This window comes from Pelodiscus sinensis, chromosome 33 (assembly GCF_049634645.1).
Source record: "Pelodiscus sinensis isolate JC-2024 chromosome 33, ASM4963464v1, whole genome shotgun sequence".
Classification (NCBI taxonomy): domain Eukaryota; kingdom Metazoa; phylum Chordata; order Testudines; family Trionychidae; genus Pelodiscus; species Pelodiscus sinensis.
Window position 1 is genome coordinate 2922068 of NC_134743.1, and position 17463 is coordinate 2939530.

At 57.1% G+C, this 17463-nt stretch overlaps 1 protein-coding gene across 1 annotated transcript; it reads left to right on the forward strand.

Moving 5' to 3' along the window:
* Window positions 1-589: 589 nt before the first annotated feature.
* Window positions 590-15731, forward strand: LOC102444324 (putative serine/threonine-protein kinase SBK3). Its single transcript, XM_075914433.1, has 4 exons — window positions 590-836; window positions 9159-9340; window positions 10511-10713; window positions 12136-15731. The coding sequence occupies exons 2-4, from the start codon at window positions 9175-9177 to the stop codon at window positions 12961-12963; spliced, it is 1197 nt and encodes a 398-aa protein (XP_075770548.1). The 5' UTR covers window positions 590-836; window positions 9159-9174; the 3' UTR covers window positions 12964-15731.
* The last annotated feature ends 1732 nt before the right edge of the window (window positions 15732-17463 follow it).

The window sequence follows — 17463 nt, forward strand, 5'->3', positions numbered from 1 at the left end:
CCCACACAGGGCCCCTATGAAACAGATGGCTTAGTGGTGCATTCAGCTCCCCCCATGCTGTTTATACTCCAACATTTCATTTGTTTTGGTTCCTTTGTAGCACCCCACTTCCATGGTCTCCCTGCCACCGGCCCAGTAAAGCAAGTCTGCCTGTGCACCTGTCTGTCCCCAAATAATCCCATCTATCTATCTATCTATCTAGCTAGCTAGCTAGCTAGCTATCCCCATACACCTCATCTATCTATCTATCTAGCTACCATACACCTCCTCTATCTAATGTAATTCTCTCTCTGTCTATACACCCCCCTTTTCAACATTGCAGCGCTTTGTCCTGTCTGTTTGTCTTAAGCACAGCGCTCTGGGTTGTCTGTCTCTCTGGCTGCACTTGCCCTGCAGCTGGGGAGAGCTGGGGGTATTGTTGAGGGCTGTGGGGAGGGGGCGGGGGGCCGGACCCCTGCACTGGGCAGCAATGCTGGGCTCATTGTTGTCAGCGGACAGCCCAGCGCCAGCCTCCCTGCCTATGTTTGGAAGTCAGGCTGAATGGTGTTTGAGTCAATGACACATGCTCTCCGCGAGCGGGAGATTATCCCAGCACAGGACAGCCCGGGGACAGAGAGCGCGGGTCAGTGCAGGGAAAGTCTGAGTCACAGCTCCAGCTCCTGGGGACTGCACGTCTGGTCCACGGCTTGGCCCAGTGCAGAGAGAGACTCGAAGACACAGCAGCGCAGAGTCCCGGCACACAGAGCTCACCGCCATGGTCCCGGGGTGCATGCCAGCAACAGGATCCCTGCACCGCACCGCTTGAGAGACACAGCCAGACCCAGTGTGGACACTAGGTGAGAGAGAGAGGCCTTCAGTCAGTCAGTCAGTCAGTCAGTCAGTCTGTCTGTCTGTCTGTCTGTCTATCTATCTATCTATCTATCTATCTATCTATCTATCTATCTATCTATCTATCTATCTATCTATCTATCTATCTTCCAGACCCCCTGTCCCAGGGGAGCTGCCTGCAAAAGCCATCATACTCTCTAAGTGCAGAGAGCTGGTCCTGGATCCTGTCTCAGGGCATGAGTATCTCTGCTGGTCCCCCCTTGCCTCCTTGGGGAGCAGGGATGCTCCCCGCACATGCTGTAGGACATGACCTGGGCGGATGGTGCTGGAATGTCCCAGGTCTCTGTGCAGGCTCAGGACAGAGCCAGGGCTGAATTCCGCCAGTTCTCGCAGCCCCAGAGGAGGGTGCCTTTGCACCCCGTGGGTGCTGTCCCTGCTAGACTGGCACTGGGGTAGGCTTGCTCTGTGGCAAGGTGCACACAGTGCTGCAGGGTGTTACAGAGAGCACTGGTACACTGCTGGCTCCAGGCCCCCACGAAGGGCTGTGAGCTCTAGAGCCCTGCCCTGTCATTGTGTCTTCGCAGCCCGGGGCCTGCTGCACAGAGCTAACTGGCCTTGTCCATCAGGCCTACTGCCCAGCAGCCAGCATGCTGCTGAAAGTGAAGCCGCAAAAGAGGTAACCTAGTGACAGATGATGTGGGGAAAGCTGAAGTACTCAATGCTCTCTTTGCCTCTGTATTCACGGACAAGGTCGGCTCCTGGACTAATGCGCTAAGTGACACAAGATGGGATGAAGATGGACAGCCCGAGGTGGGTAAAGAACAGGTTAGGAACTATTTAGAAAAGCTAAACGTACACAAATCCATGGGGCCGGACTTAATGAACCCGAGGGTACTGAGGGAGTTGGCAAATGTCATTGAGTAGCCTTTGTCCATTATCCTTGAAAAGTCATGGGGTATGGAAAAAGGCAAATGTAGTGCCCATCATCAAAAAAGGGAAGAAGGACGATCCAGGGAACTATAGGCCGGTCAGTCTTACCTCGGTTCCTGGAAAAATTATGGAAGGGATCCTTAAGGAATCCATTTTGAGGCACTTGGACGAGAGGAAAGTGATTAGGAATAGTCAGCATGGATTCACAAAGGGCAAGTCGTGCCTGACCAATCTGATTAGCTTCTATGATGAAGTAACTGGCTCTGTGGACATGGGAACGTCAGTGGATGTGATATACCTTGACTTTAGCAAGGCTTTTGATACCGTCTCCCACAATATTCTTGCCAGCAAATTAAGGGAATGTGGATTGGATAAATGGATGGTAAGATGGATAGAAAGTTGGCTAGAAGGCTGGGCCCAGCGGGTAGTGATCAATGGCTCGATGTCAGGATGGTGGTCGGTTTCTAGCGGAGTGCCCCAAGGTTCGGTTCTAGGATTGGTTTTGTTCAATATCTTTATTAATGACCTGCATGAGAGGATGGATTGCACCCTCAGCAAGGTTGTGGATGACACTAAGCTGGGGGGAGAGGTAGATATGCTTGAGGGCAGAGATAGGGTCCAGAGTGACTTAGACAAATTGGAGGATTGGGCCACAAGAAATCTGATGAGGTTCAACAAGGACAAGTGCAGAGTCCTGCACTTGGGACGGAAGAATCCCAGGCATAGTTACAAGCTGGGGACCAACCGGTTAAGTAGTAGTTCTGCAGAAAAGGACCTGGGAGCTACAGTGGATGAGAAGCTGGATATGAGTCAACAGTGTGCCCTTGTAGCCAAGAAGGCTAACGGCATATTAGGCTGCATTATGAGGAGCATTGGCAGCAGATCCAGAGATGTCATTATTCCCCTTTATTCGGCTTTGGTGAGGCCACATCTGGAGTATTGTGTCCAGTTCTTGGCCTCCCCACTACAAAAAGGATGTGGACGCACTGGAGAGGGTCCATCGGAGGGCAACCAAAATGATTAGGGGTCTGGAGCATATGACCTATGAGGAGAGGCTGAGGGACTTGGGTCTGTTTAGTCTGCAGAAGCGAAGAGTGAGGGGGGATTTGATAGAAGCCTTTAACTTCCTGAAGGGAGGTTCCAAAGAGGATGGAGAGAGGCTGTTCTCAGTAGTGACAGATGGCAGAACAAGGAGCAATGGTCTCAAGTTGTGGTGGGAGAGATCCAGGATGGATATTAGGAAAAACTATTTCACTAGGAGGGTGGTGAAGCACTGGAATGGGATCCCTAGGGAAGTAGTGGAGTCTCCATCCCTAGAGGTGTTTAAGTCTCAGCTTGACAAAGCCCTGGCTGGGTTGATTTAGTTGGGATTGGTCCTGCCTAGAGCAGGGGGCTGGACTTGATGACTTTCTGAGGTCTCTTCCAGCTCTATGGATCTATGATTCTAAGATTCCCTGCCTGCAGAGGGTGTGTGAGCATCGATAGATGAGATATCTACTGGGATATGTAGGCAAATAGATACAGATTGGTCGTCTGAGGTGTGAGAGGATAGACAGAGAAGGAGAGAGGGAATGCATGGGGATAGCTAGCTGGATAGATAGACAGAGGGGCTGAGTCTAGATTGGAAAGTTTTTCCGCAAAAGCAAGTGCTTTTGCGGAAAAAACTTGCCAGCAGTCTACACTGGCCTCTTGAATTTGCACAAGAACACTGACGATCTCACGTAAGATTGTCAGTGTTCTTGCGGAAATACTATGCTGCTCCTGTTCGGGCAAAAGCCCTCTTGCGCAAATGCTTTTGCGCAAGAGGGCCAGTGTTGACAATGCGGTATTGTTTTGCGCAAAAAAGCCCCGATCGTGAAAATGGCGATCGGGGCTTTCTTGCGCAAAACCGCGTCTAGATTGGCAAGGACACTTTTCCGCAAAAAGTGCTTTTGTGGAAAAGCATCCGTGCCAATCTAGACGCTCTTTTCCACAAATGCTTTTAACAGAAAACTTTTCCATTAAAAGCATTTGCAGAAAATCATGCCAGTCTAGACATAGCCAGGAGGTGTATGGAGATAGATTGATAGATTGCTAGCTAGCTAGAGGTGTATGGGGATAGATAGATAGATAGATGAAGTGTAGGGGGGTAGATAGATAGATAGATGAGGTGTATGGGGATAGATAGATAGATAGATAGATAGATAGATAGATAGATAGATAGATAGATAGATAGATAGATGAAGTGTATGGGGGTAGATAGATAGATGAAGTGTATGGGGGTAGATAGATAGATAGATAGATAGATAGATAGATAGATAGATAGATAGATAGATAGATAGATGAAGTGTATGGGGGTAGATAGATAGATAGATAGATAGATGAGATGTATGGGGATAGATAGATAGATAGATAGATAGATAGATAGATAGATAGATAGATAGATAGATGAGGTGTACGGGGATAGTTAGGTGAGGTGTATGGGGATAGATAGATAGATAGATAGATAGATAGATAGATAGATAGATAGATAGATAGATAGATAGATAGATAGAGGAAGTGTACGGGGATAGATAGATGAGATATATGGGGGTAGATAGATAGATAGATAGATAGATAGATAGATAGATAGATAGATAGATGAGGTGTATGGGGATAGATAGATAGATAGATAGATAGATAGATAGATAGATAGATGAGGTGTACGGGGATAGTTAGGTGAGGTGTATGGGGATAGATAGATAGATAGATAGATAGATAGATAGATAGATAGATAGATAGATAGATAGAGGAAGTGTACGGGGATAGATAGATGAGATATATGGGGGTAGATAGATAGATGAAGTGTATGGGGGTAGATAGATAGATAGATAGATAGATAGATAGATAGATAGATAGATAGATAGATAGATAGATAGATAGAGGAGGTGTACGGGGACAGATAGATGAGATATATGGGGGTAGATAGATAGATAGATAGATAGATAGATAGATAGATAGATAGATAGATAGATAGATAGATAGAGGAGATGTGTGGAGAAAGAGAGAGAGGAGGTACATGGCAACAGACTCGTGCGCACATAGGTAGCTGTAGGTAATAGGAAGGGGTGTGTATGTGTGTGTGGGGGGGATAGACAGTGTTTATGAGGATAGACTCTCCAAACCCTCTCCAGACCTTAGTAGTCCCCTCTCTGATGAGCTGCTTAGAGCTGAGGCTAGAGGCTGCTCCAGGGATGTCTCTATCAGGGCTGGTGTGTCTGGCACCACTACCTTGCTCAGGGCTGTGAAAATCCCTCCCCTGAGCAGCATCCTCACCTTAAGCCAGGCTAACTCCAGGCAGAGACAGTGATAGATCTGTAGGAGAATAATTCCATGCATCTCGCTGTCCTCTCCCACGCAGGTGGGTGAAAGACGCCAACAGGAGACCCCTTCCATCGCCCTGGTGAGTGTCTACACCCCAGAGCCATAGTAGTGCGCTGTGGACATAGCTGGCCTGGATCTGCTTTCTAAACGATGCCACTCAAAGGTTGATCCATCCCGGAGTGATGGAGTTAGACCAGCCTGATCCCCCACGTAGACAGGCCCGCTGGTGGGGGGAAAGGCAAAGCGGGCCTTTGTCCTGGGGCCTGGAGATGCAAATGGGAGTAGGTGCACTGGGCTAGGTGCAGAGCAGCCCTCCTGTGCCTTGTCCCAGAGTCCAGCCAGGCTGTCAGTCCCGCTGCACGAGGACAGCACTATGTGGATGGAAGGGCACCTCCTGCCCACCTAGCTGCTGCCTCGTGGGAAGGGGCAGCACCCAAACTGATGGAAGAAGCTTTTCATGTCTTTAGAGGTCTGCGCAGATACAAAACTGGTATCCACAGCCACATCCGCATCTGCAAAAGGGAGCCACAGATACCCACATCCACATCTGCAAAAGTGATCCACGGATACCCACATCCACATCTGCAAAAGTGAGCCACGGACACCCACATCCACATCTGCAAAAGTGAGCCACGGATACCCACATCCACATCTGCAAAAGTGATCCACGGATACCCACATCCGCATCTGCAAAAGTGAGCCACGGATACCCACATCCACATCTGCAAAAGTGATCCACGGATACCCACATCCACATCTGCAAAAGTGATCCACGGATACCCACATCCACATCTGCAAAAGTGAGCCACGGATACCCACATCCACATCTGCAAAAGTGAGCCACGGATACCCACATCCACATCTGCAAAAGTGATCCACGGATACCCACATCCGCATCTGCAAAAGTGAGCCACGGATACCCACATCCACATCTGCAAAAGTGATCCACGGATACCCACATCCACATCTGCAAAAGTGTGCCACAGATATCTGCAGCCATGTCTGCAGATACAGAGATCTGCAGATATAAAGCATTATCTGCAGATTTGCAGAGCTCCACACAACATCCCATGGCACTGAGGCACTGCTGTCAGCGCAGACAAGCCCTCATGCCTTGTTCACACTGTTAGGTCAAAGGTAGGCAACTGACGTTGCTCAGTAAGCGTCCATATAACATGGAGCCCCGACTGCTGTAATCACTCTACTACCATGGATCTCAGCCAGGAATACACTGGTTGAGAACGATTGTTGTAGCTCCATGGGGTACCCAGTGGTCTTCTGGGGATATGCTGACTCGGTTAGGCAGTAGCCTGTTTCACAATAAGCTACATTAAAAACACCAGCCAAATAAGTACAAACTAAATTTTCATTCAGTTGGTGATTTGTTTCGACAGCTCTACACACTGAAAAGTAAGTACCATATTTATATTCTAATGGAGTTATTTTATAATTAGGTGGTAAAAATGAGAAAATAATCCCCTTGCCAGCAATAGTGTGCGGTGACACTTTGTCAGAGGTTGGAAATGGGTGACAGGAGAGCGATCACTTGATGATTCCCTCTTCTGTTCACTCCCCCTGGGGCATCTGGCATTGGCGACTGTCGGCAGACAGGAATTGGGCTGGATGGACCTTTGGTCTGACCCAGTCTGGCCATTCTTATGTTCTATTTCTATGGCTGATTTTGTAAGCAAGTCATTTTTAAGTGAGGTGAAACTTGGGGTACACAAGACAAAATAGACTCCTGACGGGAACAGTCATCTATAAAGGGTGAGAGCCCCTAGCCCATAATCCCGACTTAATAACCCCTCCTCCGCCAGAGGCGCAGAGTGTGGGGCGATGTGCTCAGGTTGACACAGCGTCAGTGAGGACACCGAGGCTTTGTCTATGCTTGTAAGTATAAAGCGCAGCTGGGGCAGCGCTTTAATGCAGCCTTGTGGTCCCGGCACCGGCTCTAGGCAAACTGCCTTCATAAGGGGAGTAGTTAACAGTGCTGAGAGCCTGTTTACACTGGTGCTTTACACTGCTGCTTTACAGTGCTGTAACTTGCTGCGCTCGGGGTGTGTGTGTGTGTGTGTGTGTGTGTGTGTGTGTGTGTGTGGTTTTTTCACACCTCTGAGCAAGAATGTGACAGCGCAATGCAGCGGCAGTGTAGACCAGCTCTGTGGGACTGACAGCCTGTTGCTGCCTTTCAGAACAGTGGCAGTTCAGTCGCTGCAGCGTAGTGAGGACGTGCAAAAGGAATCGAATTACTGCGGGGGCTGTGCGTGCCGTAAGTTAGGCCGATGTCATTTTGCAGCATAGGCAGCCCTGTTCATACTGGTCCCCGGTGCATAAAGAATGAAATAATTACTGGGCCTGCAAGCGTGAAAGTCCCAGGAGCCCCCATGGGGACATAGGAGACCTGCAGCGCAGGAGACAGGGGGCAGGGCATGAACCTAGCTCTCCCCTCTCCTGGCTGGATGCTCTGACCACTGGGCTGGGATCAGGGGCTCTCTGCGGAGGAGAGGAGGGGAGGTTATGACAGGTCTGACCTGGCTCAGGCACCTCCAGGACGGGGGTCCGGCTGACAACCCGCAGCTGAGCTGCGCACCAAACTGCCTTCGAGGGGACGGGCGGAGGAGCGCAGGGCTGAGGGGACCAGTGGAGGCCAGGTGCCAGGCACCTCATCTCTGAGCCCTTTGTGCATCCCGCCCTGGTGGCTCAGGGAGGATTGGCTTTTCTGCTTCGGGAAGGACAGCTGGTGGGAAGAGCCGGACAGACAGGCAGACAGAGAGCGGGCTGGGGCTAGGCCAGCAGGCTCCTTCTCTGTAACCCCTGCCCACACTGAGATGCCAGACCCAGCAGGAGGCCCTGGGACACTGCCCAGTCATGATAAACACTAATGAGCACTGGCTAGCAGCCGGGAAAATCCAAGTCTGGCAGGAAGAGGGAGCCCCCTGCTGGGCGGGGATGGTCCCAGGCCTGGGGAAATGATTGCTCTGGTTGTGGGGGGGCTGAGCCCAGACCCACGGTGGGGGACAGTCTCCCTTGTGAGCATAGGGGTCCATGGTAGGTAGGATTAGACCAGGGCCAGCTCAGCAGCAAGCAGTTATCAGTGTTCCCTCTAATCGTTTCCATCCATGTGCAGAATACAATTTGTCCTGTGCACTGAGGCAAGTGCAGACGTGCACCACCAGTAGAAACACATGCTGCTGGCAGTGGTGCTCTGCTATCAGCTGAGTGGCACCTGAATCTCACCTGCGTGGCCGCCCAAGTGCTCCGCTTACTGGGGACACAGGCCCTGCCCTGATCTTTGCTGGGCAGGCAGTAGGGACACGGCGCACCCCCCACATGGTCTGATGGACATGACACCCTCCCACCAGCCCCTGTCAGAGGGGCATGTGGGGAGCACTTTGCCGGGCAGAAGCCTGGCTATTGATGTAGCCCCAGGCATCCCAGCCTTTGCCCCCTCCCCCGCCCCCACAGCATTCTGCATGGTTCCGCATCCCAGGAGCTGGAGAGAAAATCACTGCCCCCAATACCGCCTCTTGCCCCCCGTGCAGGAACCACCTGGCCCCAGTTCCTCTCAGCGCCCCCCCATATTGGGACCACCCAGCCCCTGCCCCCCATGCTGGAGCCAGCTGGGTGGGATTGTGGGCCCCTATGTGTGAGCCCTCAGCATTCCGTGTGCCTGTCTCGCATCAGCGCCAGGTTGCTAATCAATGGCCCCATGGGGAAGGGGGCGGGGACCCAGTGCTGCTCCGCAGGGCAGGGAAGGTGCTGACTGGGTTTATCTCACACCTCTCAGCTGCACATATCTGAGCACTTCCCAGAGCAGGGAAATGAGAGCCACAGGGAATTCACTCAGCTCAGCTCAGCTGGGACAGAGCCAGAAATAGAACCCAGGCGTCCTGGCTCCCAGGCTCCCCTGCCCGCCAGCCCCGCGGCCGCCGAGCGCCGGGACGGAACCCCGGCCTCCCAGCGCCACCCCCTGCCTTAGTCCAGGAGCTCCCACTGCCCCTGGCTGTGCGGGTCCGGAAGCAGGCACAGTTTTGACAGGTGCTGCCCCCTCCCCTCAGGCACCGCGGTGGGGGAATGGAGCTGCCTGAGGCAGAGGACAATGTGGAGTTCCTGGAGCGGCTGATGGAGGTGACCTCGCGCAGCCTGCCCCAGCTGGAGCTGCAGGAGCAATACACCATCCTCAAGGAACTGGGCAGCGGCACCTACGGCAACGTGCTGCTGGCAGAGCACCGGGAGCGAGGTGAGGGCAGGCCAGCTGCTCTCGGGCAGGACAGGCCTGGGCATCCGCAGGCGGTATAGGGGCCTGGCAGGGAGTGGGCTGCAGTAGGGGCGCTCTCTTCTCACAGGCACTGCTGCTCCCAGTGGGGCACCCTGCAATGCAGGGCACAGCTACAGTAGGGGGCGCTCTCTCCTCACAGGCACTGCTGCCCCCAGTGGGGCACCCTGCAATGCAGGGCACAGCTACAGTAGGGGGCGCTCTCTCCTCACAGGCACTGCTGCTCCCAGTGGGACACCCTGCAATGCAGGGCACAGCTACAGTAGGGGGCGCTCTCTCCTCACAGGCACTGCTGCCCCCAGTGGGGCACCCTGCAATGCTGGGCACAGCTACAGTAGGGGGCGCTCTCTCCTCACGGGCACTGCTGCTCCCAGTGGGACACACTACAGTGCAGGGCACAGCTACAGTAGGGGGCGCTCTCTCCTCACAGGCACTGCTGCTCCCAGTGGGACACACTACAGTGCAGGGCACAGCTACAGTAGGGGGCGCTCTCTCCTCACGGGCACTGCTGCCCCCAGTGGGACACACTACAGTGCAGGGCACAGCTACAGTAGGGGGCGCTCTCTCCTCACGGGCACTGCTGCCCCCAGTGGGACACACTACAGTGCGGGGCACAGCTACAGTAGGGGGCGCTCTCTCCTCACAGGCACTGCTGCTCCCAGTGGGACACACTACAGTGCAGGGCACAGCTACAGTAGGGGGCGCTCTCTCCTCACAGGCACTGCTGCCCCCAGTGGGACACACTACAGTGCGGGGCACAGCTACAGTAGGGGGCGCTCTCTCCTCACAGGCACTGCTGCCCCCAGTGGGACACACTACAGTGCAGGGCACAGCTACAGTAGGGGGCGCTCTCTCCTCACGGGCACTGCTGCCCCCAGTGGGACATACTACAGTGCAGGGCACAGCTACAGTAGGGGGCGCTCTCTCCTCACAGGCACTGCTGCTCCCAGTGGGCACCCACTGCTAGTTCACAGGGGCTCAGGAGAGCAGGCAGAGAGGGGAGGGGCAGCCAGTGAAGGGAGGGGACCCGAGTCCCCTTTTGTGCCCAGACACCCCCTGCAGGGACCCTGACTCTTGATATGTACTCAGGCATGGTCCCCTGTTGGGACCCGCTGACTCCCCCTTTGTACCCAGGCACAGCCCTGGTGCTGAAGCTGATGCCCAAGGAGAGGACAGAGCGACGGGCATTCCTGCGGGAGTACTGCATTGCGCTCTGCCTGTCTGCCCATGCCGGGTTCCTGCGCACCCTGCCCGTTGCCTTCGAGAGCCCCACTCACTTTGCCTTCGCCCAGGAGCTCGCACCCGCAGGGGACCTGTGTGCCATCGTGCGTGACGGGGTACGCGGAACTGGGGGATCAGTGATGGGAGGCTGGGGTGTGAGTGCCTGGGGCTCAGCAAAAGGGGCTGGGATACAGGGACTTGGGCCTCCTGGGGAGCAGGGGGTGGTGGGCTGGGTCTCAGTGGCCAGGCAGGGGAGCAAGGTGTCCTGGGGGGGGGGGGTCTTGGGAGCTAAGGGATGCTGGAGGGAGCAGTAGTCTGCGGTGGGGGAGGTACGGCACAGGGCACTGAGGGACGGGGGCTTGATGGAAGTTGGGATGTGGGGGACAAGGGGCACTGTGGATGGGGTGGGTTCCCAGAAGGGGGCACTGGGGCAGCATGTGGGAGGTTCCAGGAGGGGTTTCCAGGAGGGGACGCTGTGTGCTGTGTGTGTGGGCTTCCCAGAGGGGGCGCTGGGGTAGAGTGGGGGGCACTGGGTGCTATGTGGGATGGGAGCTGTGCGGAGTGGGTTCCCAGAGGGGGCGCTGTGCACGGGGGGGCATTGGGTGCTGTGCGGGGTGGGTTCCCAGAGGGGGCGCTGTGCGCTGGGGGGGCATTGGGAGCTGTGCGGGGTGGGTTCCCAGAGGGGGCGCTGTGCTCTGGGGGGAGGCACTGGGTGCTGTGTGGGGTGGGTTCCCAGAGGGGGCGCTGTGCGCTGGGGGGGGCACTGGGTGCTGTGCGGGGTGGGTTTCCAGAGGGGGCGCTGTGTGCTGGGGGGGGGGCATTGGGAGCTGTGTGGGGTGGGTTCCCAGAGGGGGTGCTGTGTGCTGGGGGGGGGCATTGGGTGCTGTGCGGGGTGGGTTCCCAGAGGGGGTGCTGTGTGCTGGGGGTGGCATTGGGTGCTGTGCGGGGTGGGTTCCCAGAGGGGGTGCTGTGTGCTGGGGGGGGCATTGGGTGCTGTGCGGGGTGGGTTCCCAGAGGGGGTGCTGTGTGCTGAGGGGGGCATTGGGTGCTGTGTGGGGTGGGTTTCCAGAGGGGGTGCTGTGTGCTGGGGGGCCATTGGGTGCTGTGTGGGGTGGGTTCCCAGAGGGGGTGCTGTGTGCTGAGGGGGGCATTGGGAGCTGTGTGGGGTGGGTTTCCAGAGGGAGTGCTGTGTGCTGGGGGGGGCATTGGGAGCTGTGCGGGGTGGGTTCCCAGAGGGGGCGCTGTGCGCTGGGGGGGGGCATTGGGTGCTGTGCGGGGTGGGTTCCCAGAGGGGGTGCTGTGCGCTGGGGGGGGCATTGGGTGCTGTGTGGGGTGGGTTTCCAGAGGGAGTGCTGTGTGCTGGGGGGGGCATTGGGAGCTGTGCGGGGTGGGTTCCCAGAGGGGGCGCTGTGCGCTGGGGGGGGCATTGGGTGCTGTGTGGGGTGGGTTCCCAGAGGGGGCGCTGTGCATTGAGTGGGATGCGGGATGTGCCCATGGGAACCCAGTGTGGTCTTTGCGTAATGCCCATCCCCCCGCAGGAGGGCCTCTCAGAGGCCCTGGTGAAGCGCTGCGCGGCCCAGCTGGCCGAGGCCCTGGACTTCATGCACGGCAAAGCCCTGGTGCACCGGGACATCAAGCTGGACAACGTGCTGCTCTTCGACAGCGAGTGCCGGCGGGTGAAGCTGGGCGACTTTGGGCTGACGCGGCTGGAGGGCACGCCCGTCTGCGCCATGTCGGGCACGCTGCCCTACGCGCCGCCCGAGCTCTGCCTGCTCGAGGCCTCGGAGACGCTGGAGCTGGACGCCAGCCTGGACGTGTGGGCCTTCGGGGTGCTGCTCTTCTGCCTCAGCACCGGCTGCTTCCCCTGGGATGTGGCCGTCAGCTCCGACCTCCAGTTTGAGGACTTTGGGGCCTGGCAGAACAGCACGGTGGCCGGGCAGGCGCCGGTGCCCTGGCGGGTGTTCAGCCCCGCCGCCCAGGGGATGTTCCGACGGCTGCTGGCCCTCGACCCCAACCGCCGCAGCCCAGCCATCGAGGTGCACAAGTACCTGTCCCCGGTCTGGCTGGAGAGCGGCCGCCAGGAGCCAGACGGTGTCGGGGGGGTGGCCGGAGAGCAGCGCTGCCAGGAAGGGCCCGAACGCGGCCCCGGCACTGCCTGCAGCACTGAGAGCTCTGCCTTGGCTGGGGGGGGCCGGCCCCAGTCCAGAGTGGGAAAGGAGGTGGGGGGCGCGGAGGAAGGCGCAGAGGGGCAGGGAGGAGGCACTGGCAGGAGCGGAGGGCGAGAGGAGCCTGTCCCCCCTGCCAGAGCTTCCATCCCCTGCCAGCCAGCTGCCTCCATGGCCCCCATCCCTATCAGCTCGTGCTGAGGGCCGCAGAGAAGGGGGCCGCCCAGGGCTCCTGCCAGAGCTGCGCTTGCCACAGCCTGAGGCACAAGGGCTGGAGCCGGGAGCCTGCTCCCCACCGACAGCGCCAGCCCCTGCCGGGTGGACAAAGGAGCCGCTACCTGTGTCCCCTGTTAGTGATGGGGACCCGGCGGCCAGGGGCTCCCAGCGCAGGGCCGTGGTGAAGGGCAGGGCCAGCAGCGGGTGCCCAGCCCAGACCTGGAGGGTGAGTTACTGGGCCCCGGGCTCCCCTCAGGCGCCCGCCCTGCCAAGAGCGCAAGGCAGGTAGGGAGGGGACAGAGAGGAGCTACCTGAAGAATTCGGGGTTGGAAACCTGCTGGGCAGCTGGAGCTGAAGGACTCAGCGAGCTCAGTGTCCCTGCCCAGAGGAGCCTGGTGCCCAGCCTCCGGGTACTGGCCTGGGAGCAGATTTTGGAGAGTCAGGGAGCTCGGGACAAAGGCAGAGCTGGAGCTGGGGTAACAGCTACAAACCAGACAGTCCAGCAGGAGTGCCAGAACCTCTGCCGCCCCCCCTCTGCCCTGAGGACCTGCCCCTGCCCCTGCCTCTGCCCCCAGGCCCTTCCTTTCCCCCTGCCTCTGCCCCCATGTCTCCACCCCGTTTGCTCCCCGACTCGCGGCTTTTCCCCACTGCCCCCGCTCTGGCCAGGACGGACTCCCCTGTGGCGCTGGGGCTGGGAGCTGCAGCTGCCCGATGCAGGTCGGAGGTGGCCCCGGCTGAGTGGGGGTGGCATGGGTGGTGACCCGGCTCCTTCCTGCCTCCCCACCTGCAGGAACCGGACCTTGGGTGTCTGGTCAGTAGATTCTCCACCTGGGGAAATGCTGCTCTGCACCCTGCCGAGCTGGGGGGCAATCGATGGGCCGTGGTTGCTAGGCACCAAAGTCCCAGTCAGTGGCTTTGCTATTGTTGTCACGGATTCTGCAATGTCACGGGGTCAGCCTTGGCTAGCCCCTTCCCAATGACCCACATGGTGCCAGCAGCAAGGCACCATTCCCACCTGTGGCAGCCTGCCCCAGAGCGTACAGTGCCTTTCCACCCAGGAGGCAGCACGTGGGGGAAACTGAGGCACAAACAGCATTCAGAAGAGATTGTTTCCCTTCTCCCCTTTCCCACCTCTTTTCTATGTACACATGCAACCCCCTCCCCCGGCCTATCCCAGAGCCTGCCCTATGCCCAGCCTGTCGCCAGTTCCTTGAGAGCGCCCCTTTCTTGTGCCAGGCCCCAAGGCGCCACAGTCACATGAGGGAAGGCCCTGGGGTCTCTGCAGCTCTGCGATTTCAGTGCCAGTAACCTGGTCTCTCCCTGCAGTGAGTCCAGCTCAGCTAGTCCGCTACCAGACCTGAACATCCCTAGGTCGGCTGGGGAACCGGAGGCTAGAGAGCAGCTCTGGAGTCCCACGTTCAGGCTCCGTGTCTCCCTCCCAGTCTGGCGTCCTGTGTTGCCATGTGAGTGAGCCAGAAGCTGACCCTTTACCTTACCTCACCCTGCCCGGCCTTTGTCCTGGCGCTGGGTCAGTGCCCAGCCTGCCTGAGGCGAAGCAGGGAAATCCAGCTCCCTTTGGGCGTTGGGTGCTGGGCATCAACGTCCTGGATGTCCATTGTCTTCTCCGAAGCTGCCCTGCTTTGGCTTCGGCCAGTGCTCTTTCCATGGCCCTTTCAGGGTGAGACAGCTGGGTACCGCGCCCACGCCCCTGAGGGCTTTGAAACACGACCACGGCACAGGCCCCAGTATGGCCCAGCCCGACGGGAGGTAAGTGGGTGTGGGGCGCCACGCTGAAGCACCACTCGTGTTTTAATGTAGCCAGGCCCTCCCCACAACTCCTGGGTAGCCATGCAAACTGTAGGGGAAACTGAGGCACGTGTAGTGCTCACACAAATAGAACAAAAGCTTCTTCATCATACCTTGTGAAGCAGGTTGCTTCTTACTCAGGCATGTCTCTGGCTCTGGTGCCCCAGGGGCAGGTGAGGGAGGGTGCAGGCCCCTCTGGAGTTGCCTCTTAACCCCAGGGCTGTGAGCATGCAAGGAATGCATTTCTCCTTCTGGAGTTAGCTACTTCTCTCACCCCCAGGGCAGAACCCTCTCTTGGGCTCCCCACACAGGGCTGGGATATGGGGTCCGCGTGGTCAGAAGAACCCACCATGGTCATGGCCGCTGGCTGGCTGACAGGGTGTCTACCTGACGGCCTGTGGTCTCAGGGCTGCTTTATGCTTCTCCCCACCCTGGGACCGGAATCACGGGGCTTCCTGCCTGGTACGAGTTCTGCAGTAGCACTTGCCTGGTGTGCTGGGTTCCCTGCTGGCCTGAGAGAGGGACATGGGGCCATGCAATAGCCTGATGCAGCCCCTCTCTGAAAGCACCGGCTGCCTCCTGATCCCCCAGGACTCAACTTTCCCCGGGGGACCCATCCCTGGCACAGGAGTCTTTCCCTGCCGTCCGTCCTCCAAGTGGGGGAGGGGCAGAGTGTGGCCCACAAGATCCTTTGCCAACCCAAGGCAGGGTCAGTGCCCTTACTTAGCCTGTTCCCAGGCAGCTTAGCCCTTCCTCTCCGGAGATTTACCCAGTGCTGGAGGCTTATGACAAATGCATAACTATTGCATTAGGAAGAGCAGATCTAGAGAAGTGATTATTCCCCTTTAGTCAGCTCTGGTGAGGCCAAAATGATTAGGGGCTGGAGCGCATGACCTATGAGGAGCGGCTGGGGGATTTGGGTTTGTTTAGTCTGCAGAAGAGACGAGTGAGGGGGGATTTGAAAGCAGCCTTCAACTTCCTGAAGGGAGGTTCCAAAGAGGATGGAGAGAGGCTGTTCTCAGTAGTGACAGATGGCAAAACAAGGAGCAATGGTCTCAAGTTTTGGTGGGAGAGGTCGAGGTTGGATATTAGGAAAAACTATTTCACTAGGAGGGTGGTGAAGCACTGGAATGGGTTCCCTAGGGAAGTAGTGGAGTCTCCATCCCTAGAGGTGTTTAAGTCTTGGCTTGACAAAGCCCTGGCCGGGTTGATTGAGTTGGGATTGGTCCTGCCTAGAGCAGGGGGCTGGACTTGACCTTCTGAGGTCTCTTCCAGTTCTATGATTCTATGATATTTAAATCTCAGGCTTCATTTGCAAGTTCGAATGCCTACATTAACCACCCTAGTTTGAACTAGAGGGCTAGTGTAGACATACCCTGAGGTCTCTTCCAGCTCCAGGATTCTAGGATTCTATTCTTTGCGGGATAGCGCCGGCTGCTGTACGCAAGCTTCCCTCAGGCAGCAACGTCTAGGCATGTTCTCGGAATCATGACCCTTCATCTGCCAGTCCCCTGGCACAGCTCAGCCAGATTGGTCCCAGCCACGGGTGCGTCAATGTACGTGGGGACCTTGGCGTGAGCAGGCAGCTGCTCTGCCAGCATCACAAGGGGCGTCTGGACCCTGAGTCAAGGTGCCTGGAGGAAGGTGGTACCTGAGATGGCCGCCAAGGTTGGGGGCAGGACCAGCTACCCGCAGATGGGGAATGATCTGGAGGAGAAGCCACATGGTGCCCAAAGTGCCCGGGTCCTTACTGGGAACTAGAGCCAGCAAGTACCACCAGGACCTGCCTTGGCTCAAAGACGATTGCAGTTAGGACTAGCGAGCCACCACCTCTGGCTTAGGGGAAAGAGCTCACTGGGGCAGGGGTGAATGGAGATGGGCCCAACTCTCTTCCTAAGGAGGGAAACTGAGGCACCACCAAGTGGTTCTGTGGCGAGGAGGGATGCGTCCCTGTCCCTGCCCAGCAGCTGAATTTCAGTCTGACCTGCCTGGGCTGAGAAGGGAGGGGGAGGGTCTTTCTAGGAATAAGCAAGAGCCCCCCAGTGCTTGGCTGGGGTCAGCCCTCAGGGCCACAAAGAGTTTGCTTGTCATAGAAGCTTCTTCAACTTTTTGAAACTTAAGCCTGGAACTTGTTTGTGCGGCTCCCCCGGCTTTAACCTTGTAACGAACCCGCTTGTTTCCTTTGCCTGCTGATCAGTCCTGAGCTAGTTTATTGGCCACAAGCGTTGTCTTTGGTGTGAGATCGAAGAAGCCACTGGCCTGGGCAGGAGACTGGTCCTTTGGGACTGTGGGGCAGCCAGGTGACTCCGACCCTCCCTGGCACACTCAGGGATCCCACTGGGGGACACTCAGCTGCCCTGCCCCGCCAGCCTCATGGATCGACAGGCAGCAAAATGTGAGCTCCCTTCACTCCCACCCACAGACCAGCACAAGGGATTCAGTGCTGGGGACTCTGGGTCCGCACCCCTCCATCAGGGATCAAATGGCAGCAGCAACAGACTGACCCCACCCACCACCCCCTTGCCAGCCTCAGGTACACCAGGGTGGTGGCATCCACAGAGCCCCACTCCTGCCAGGAGCTGAGACACAGAATGCTTCAAACCCAGGAAGGACTGCTATGCCTTCATAGAATTCAGGGCATGGGAGTGGACTGACCAAAGAGAAAAAGAAAAGTGAGTA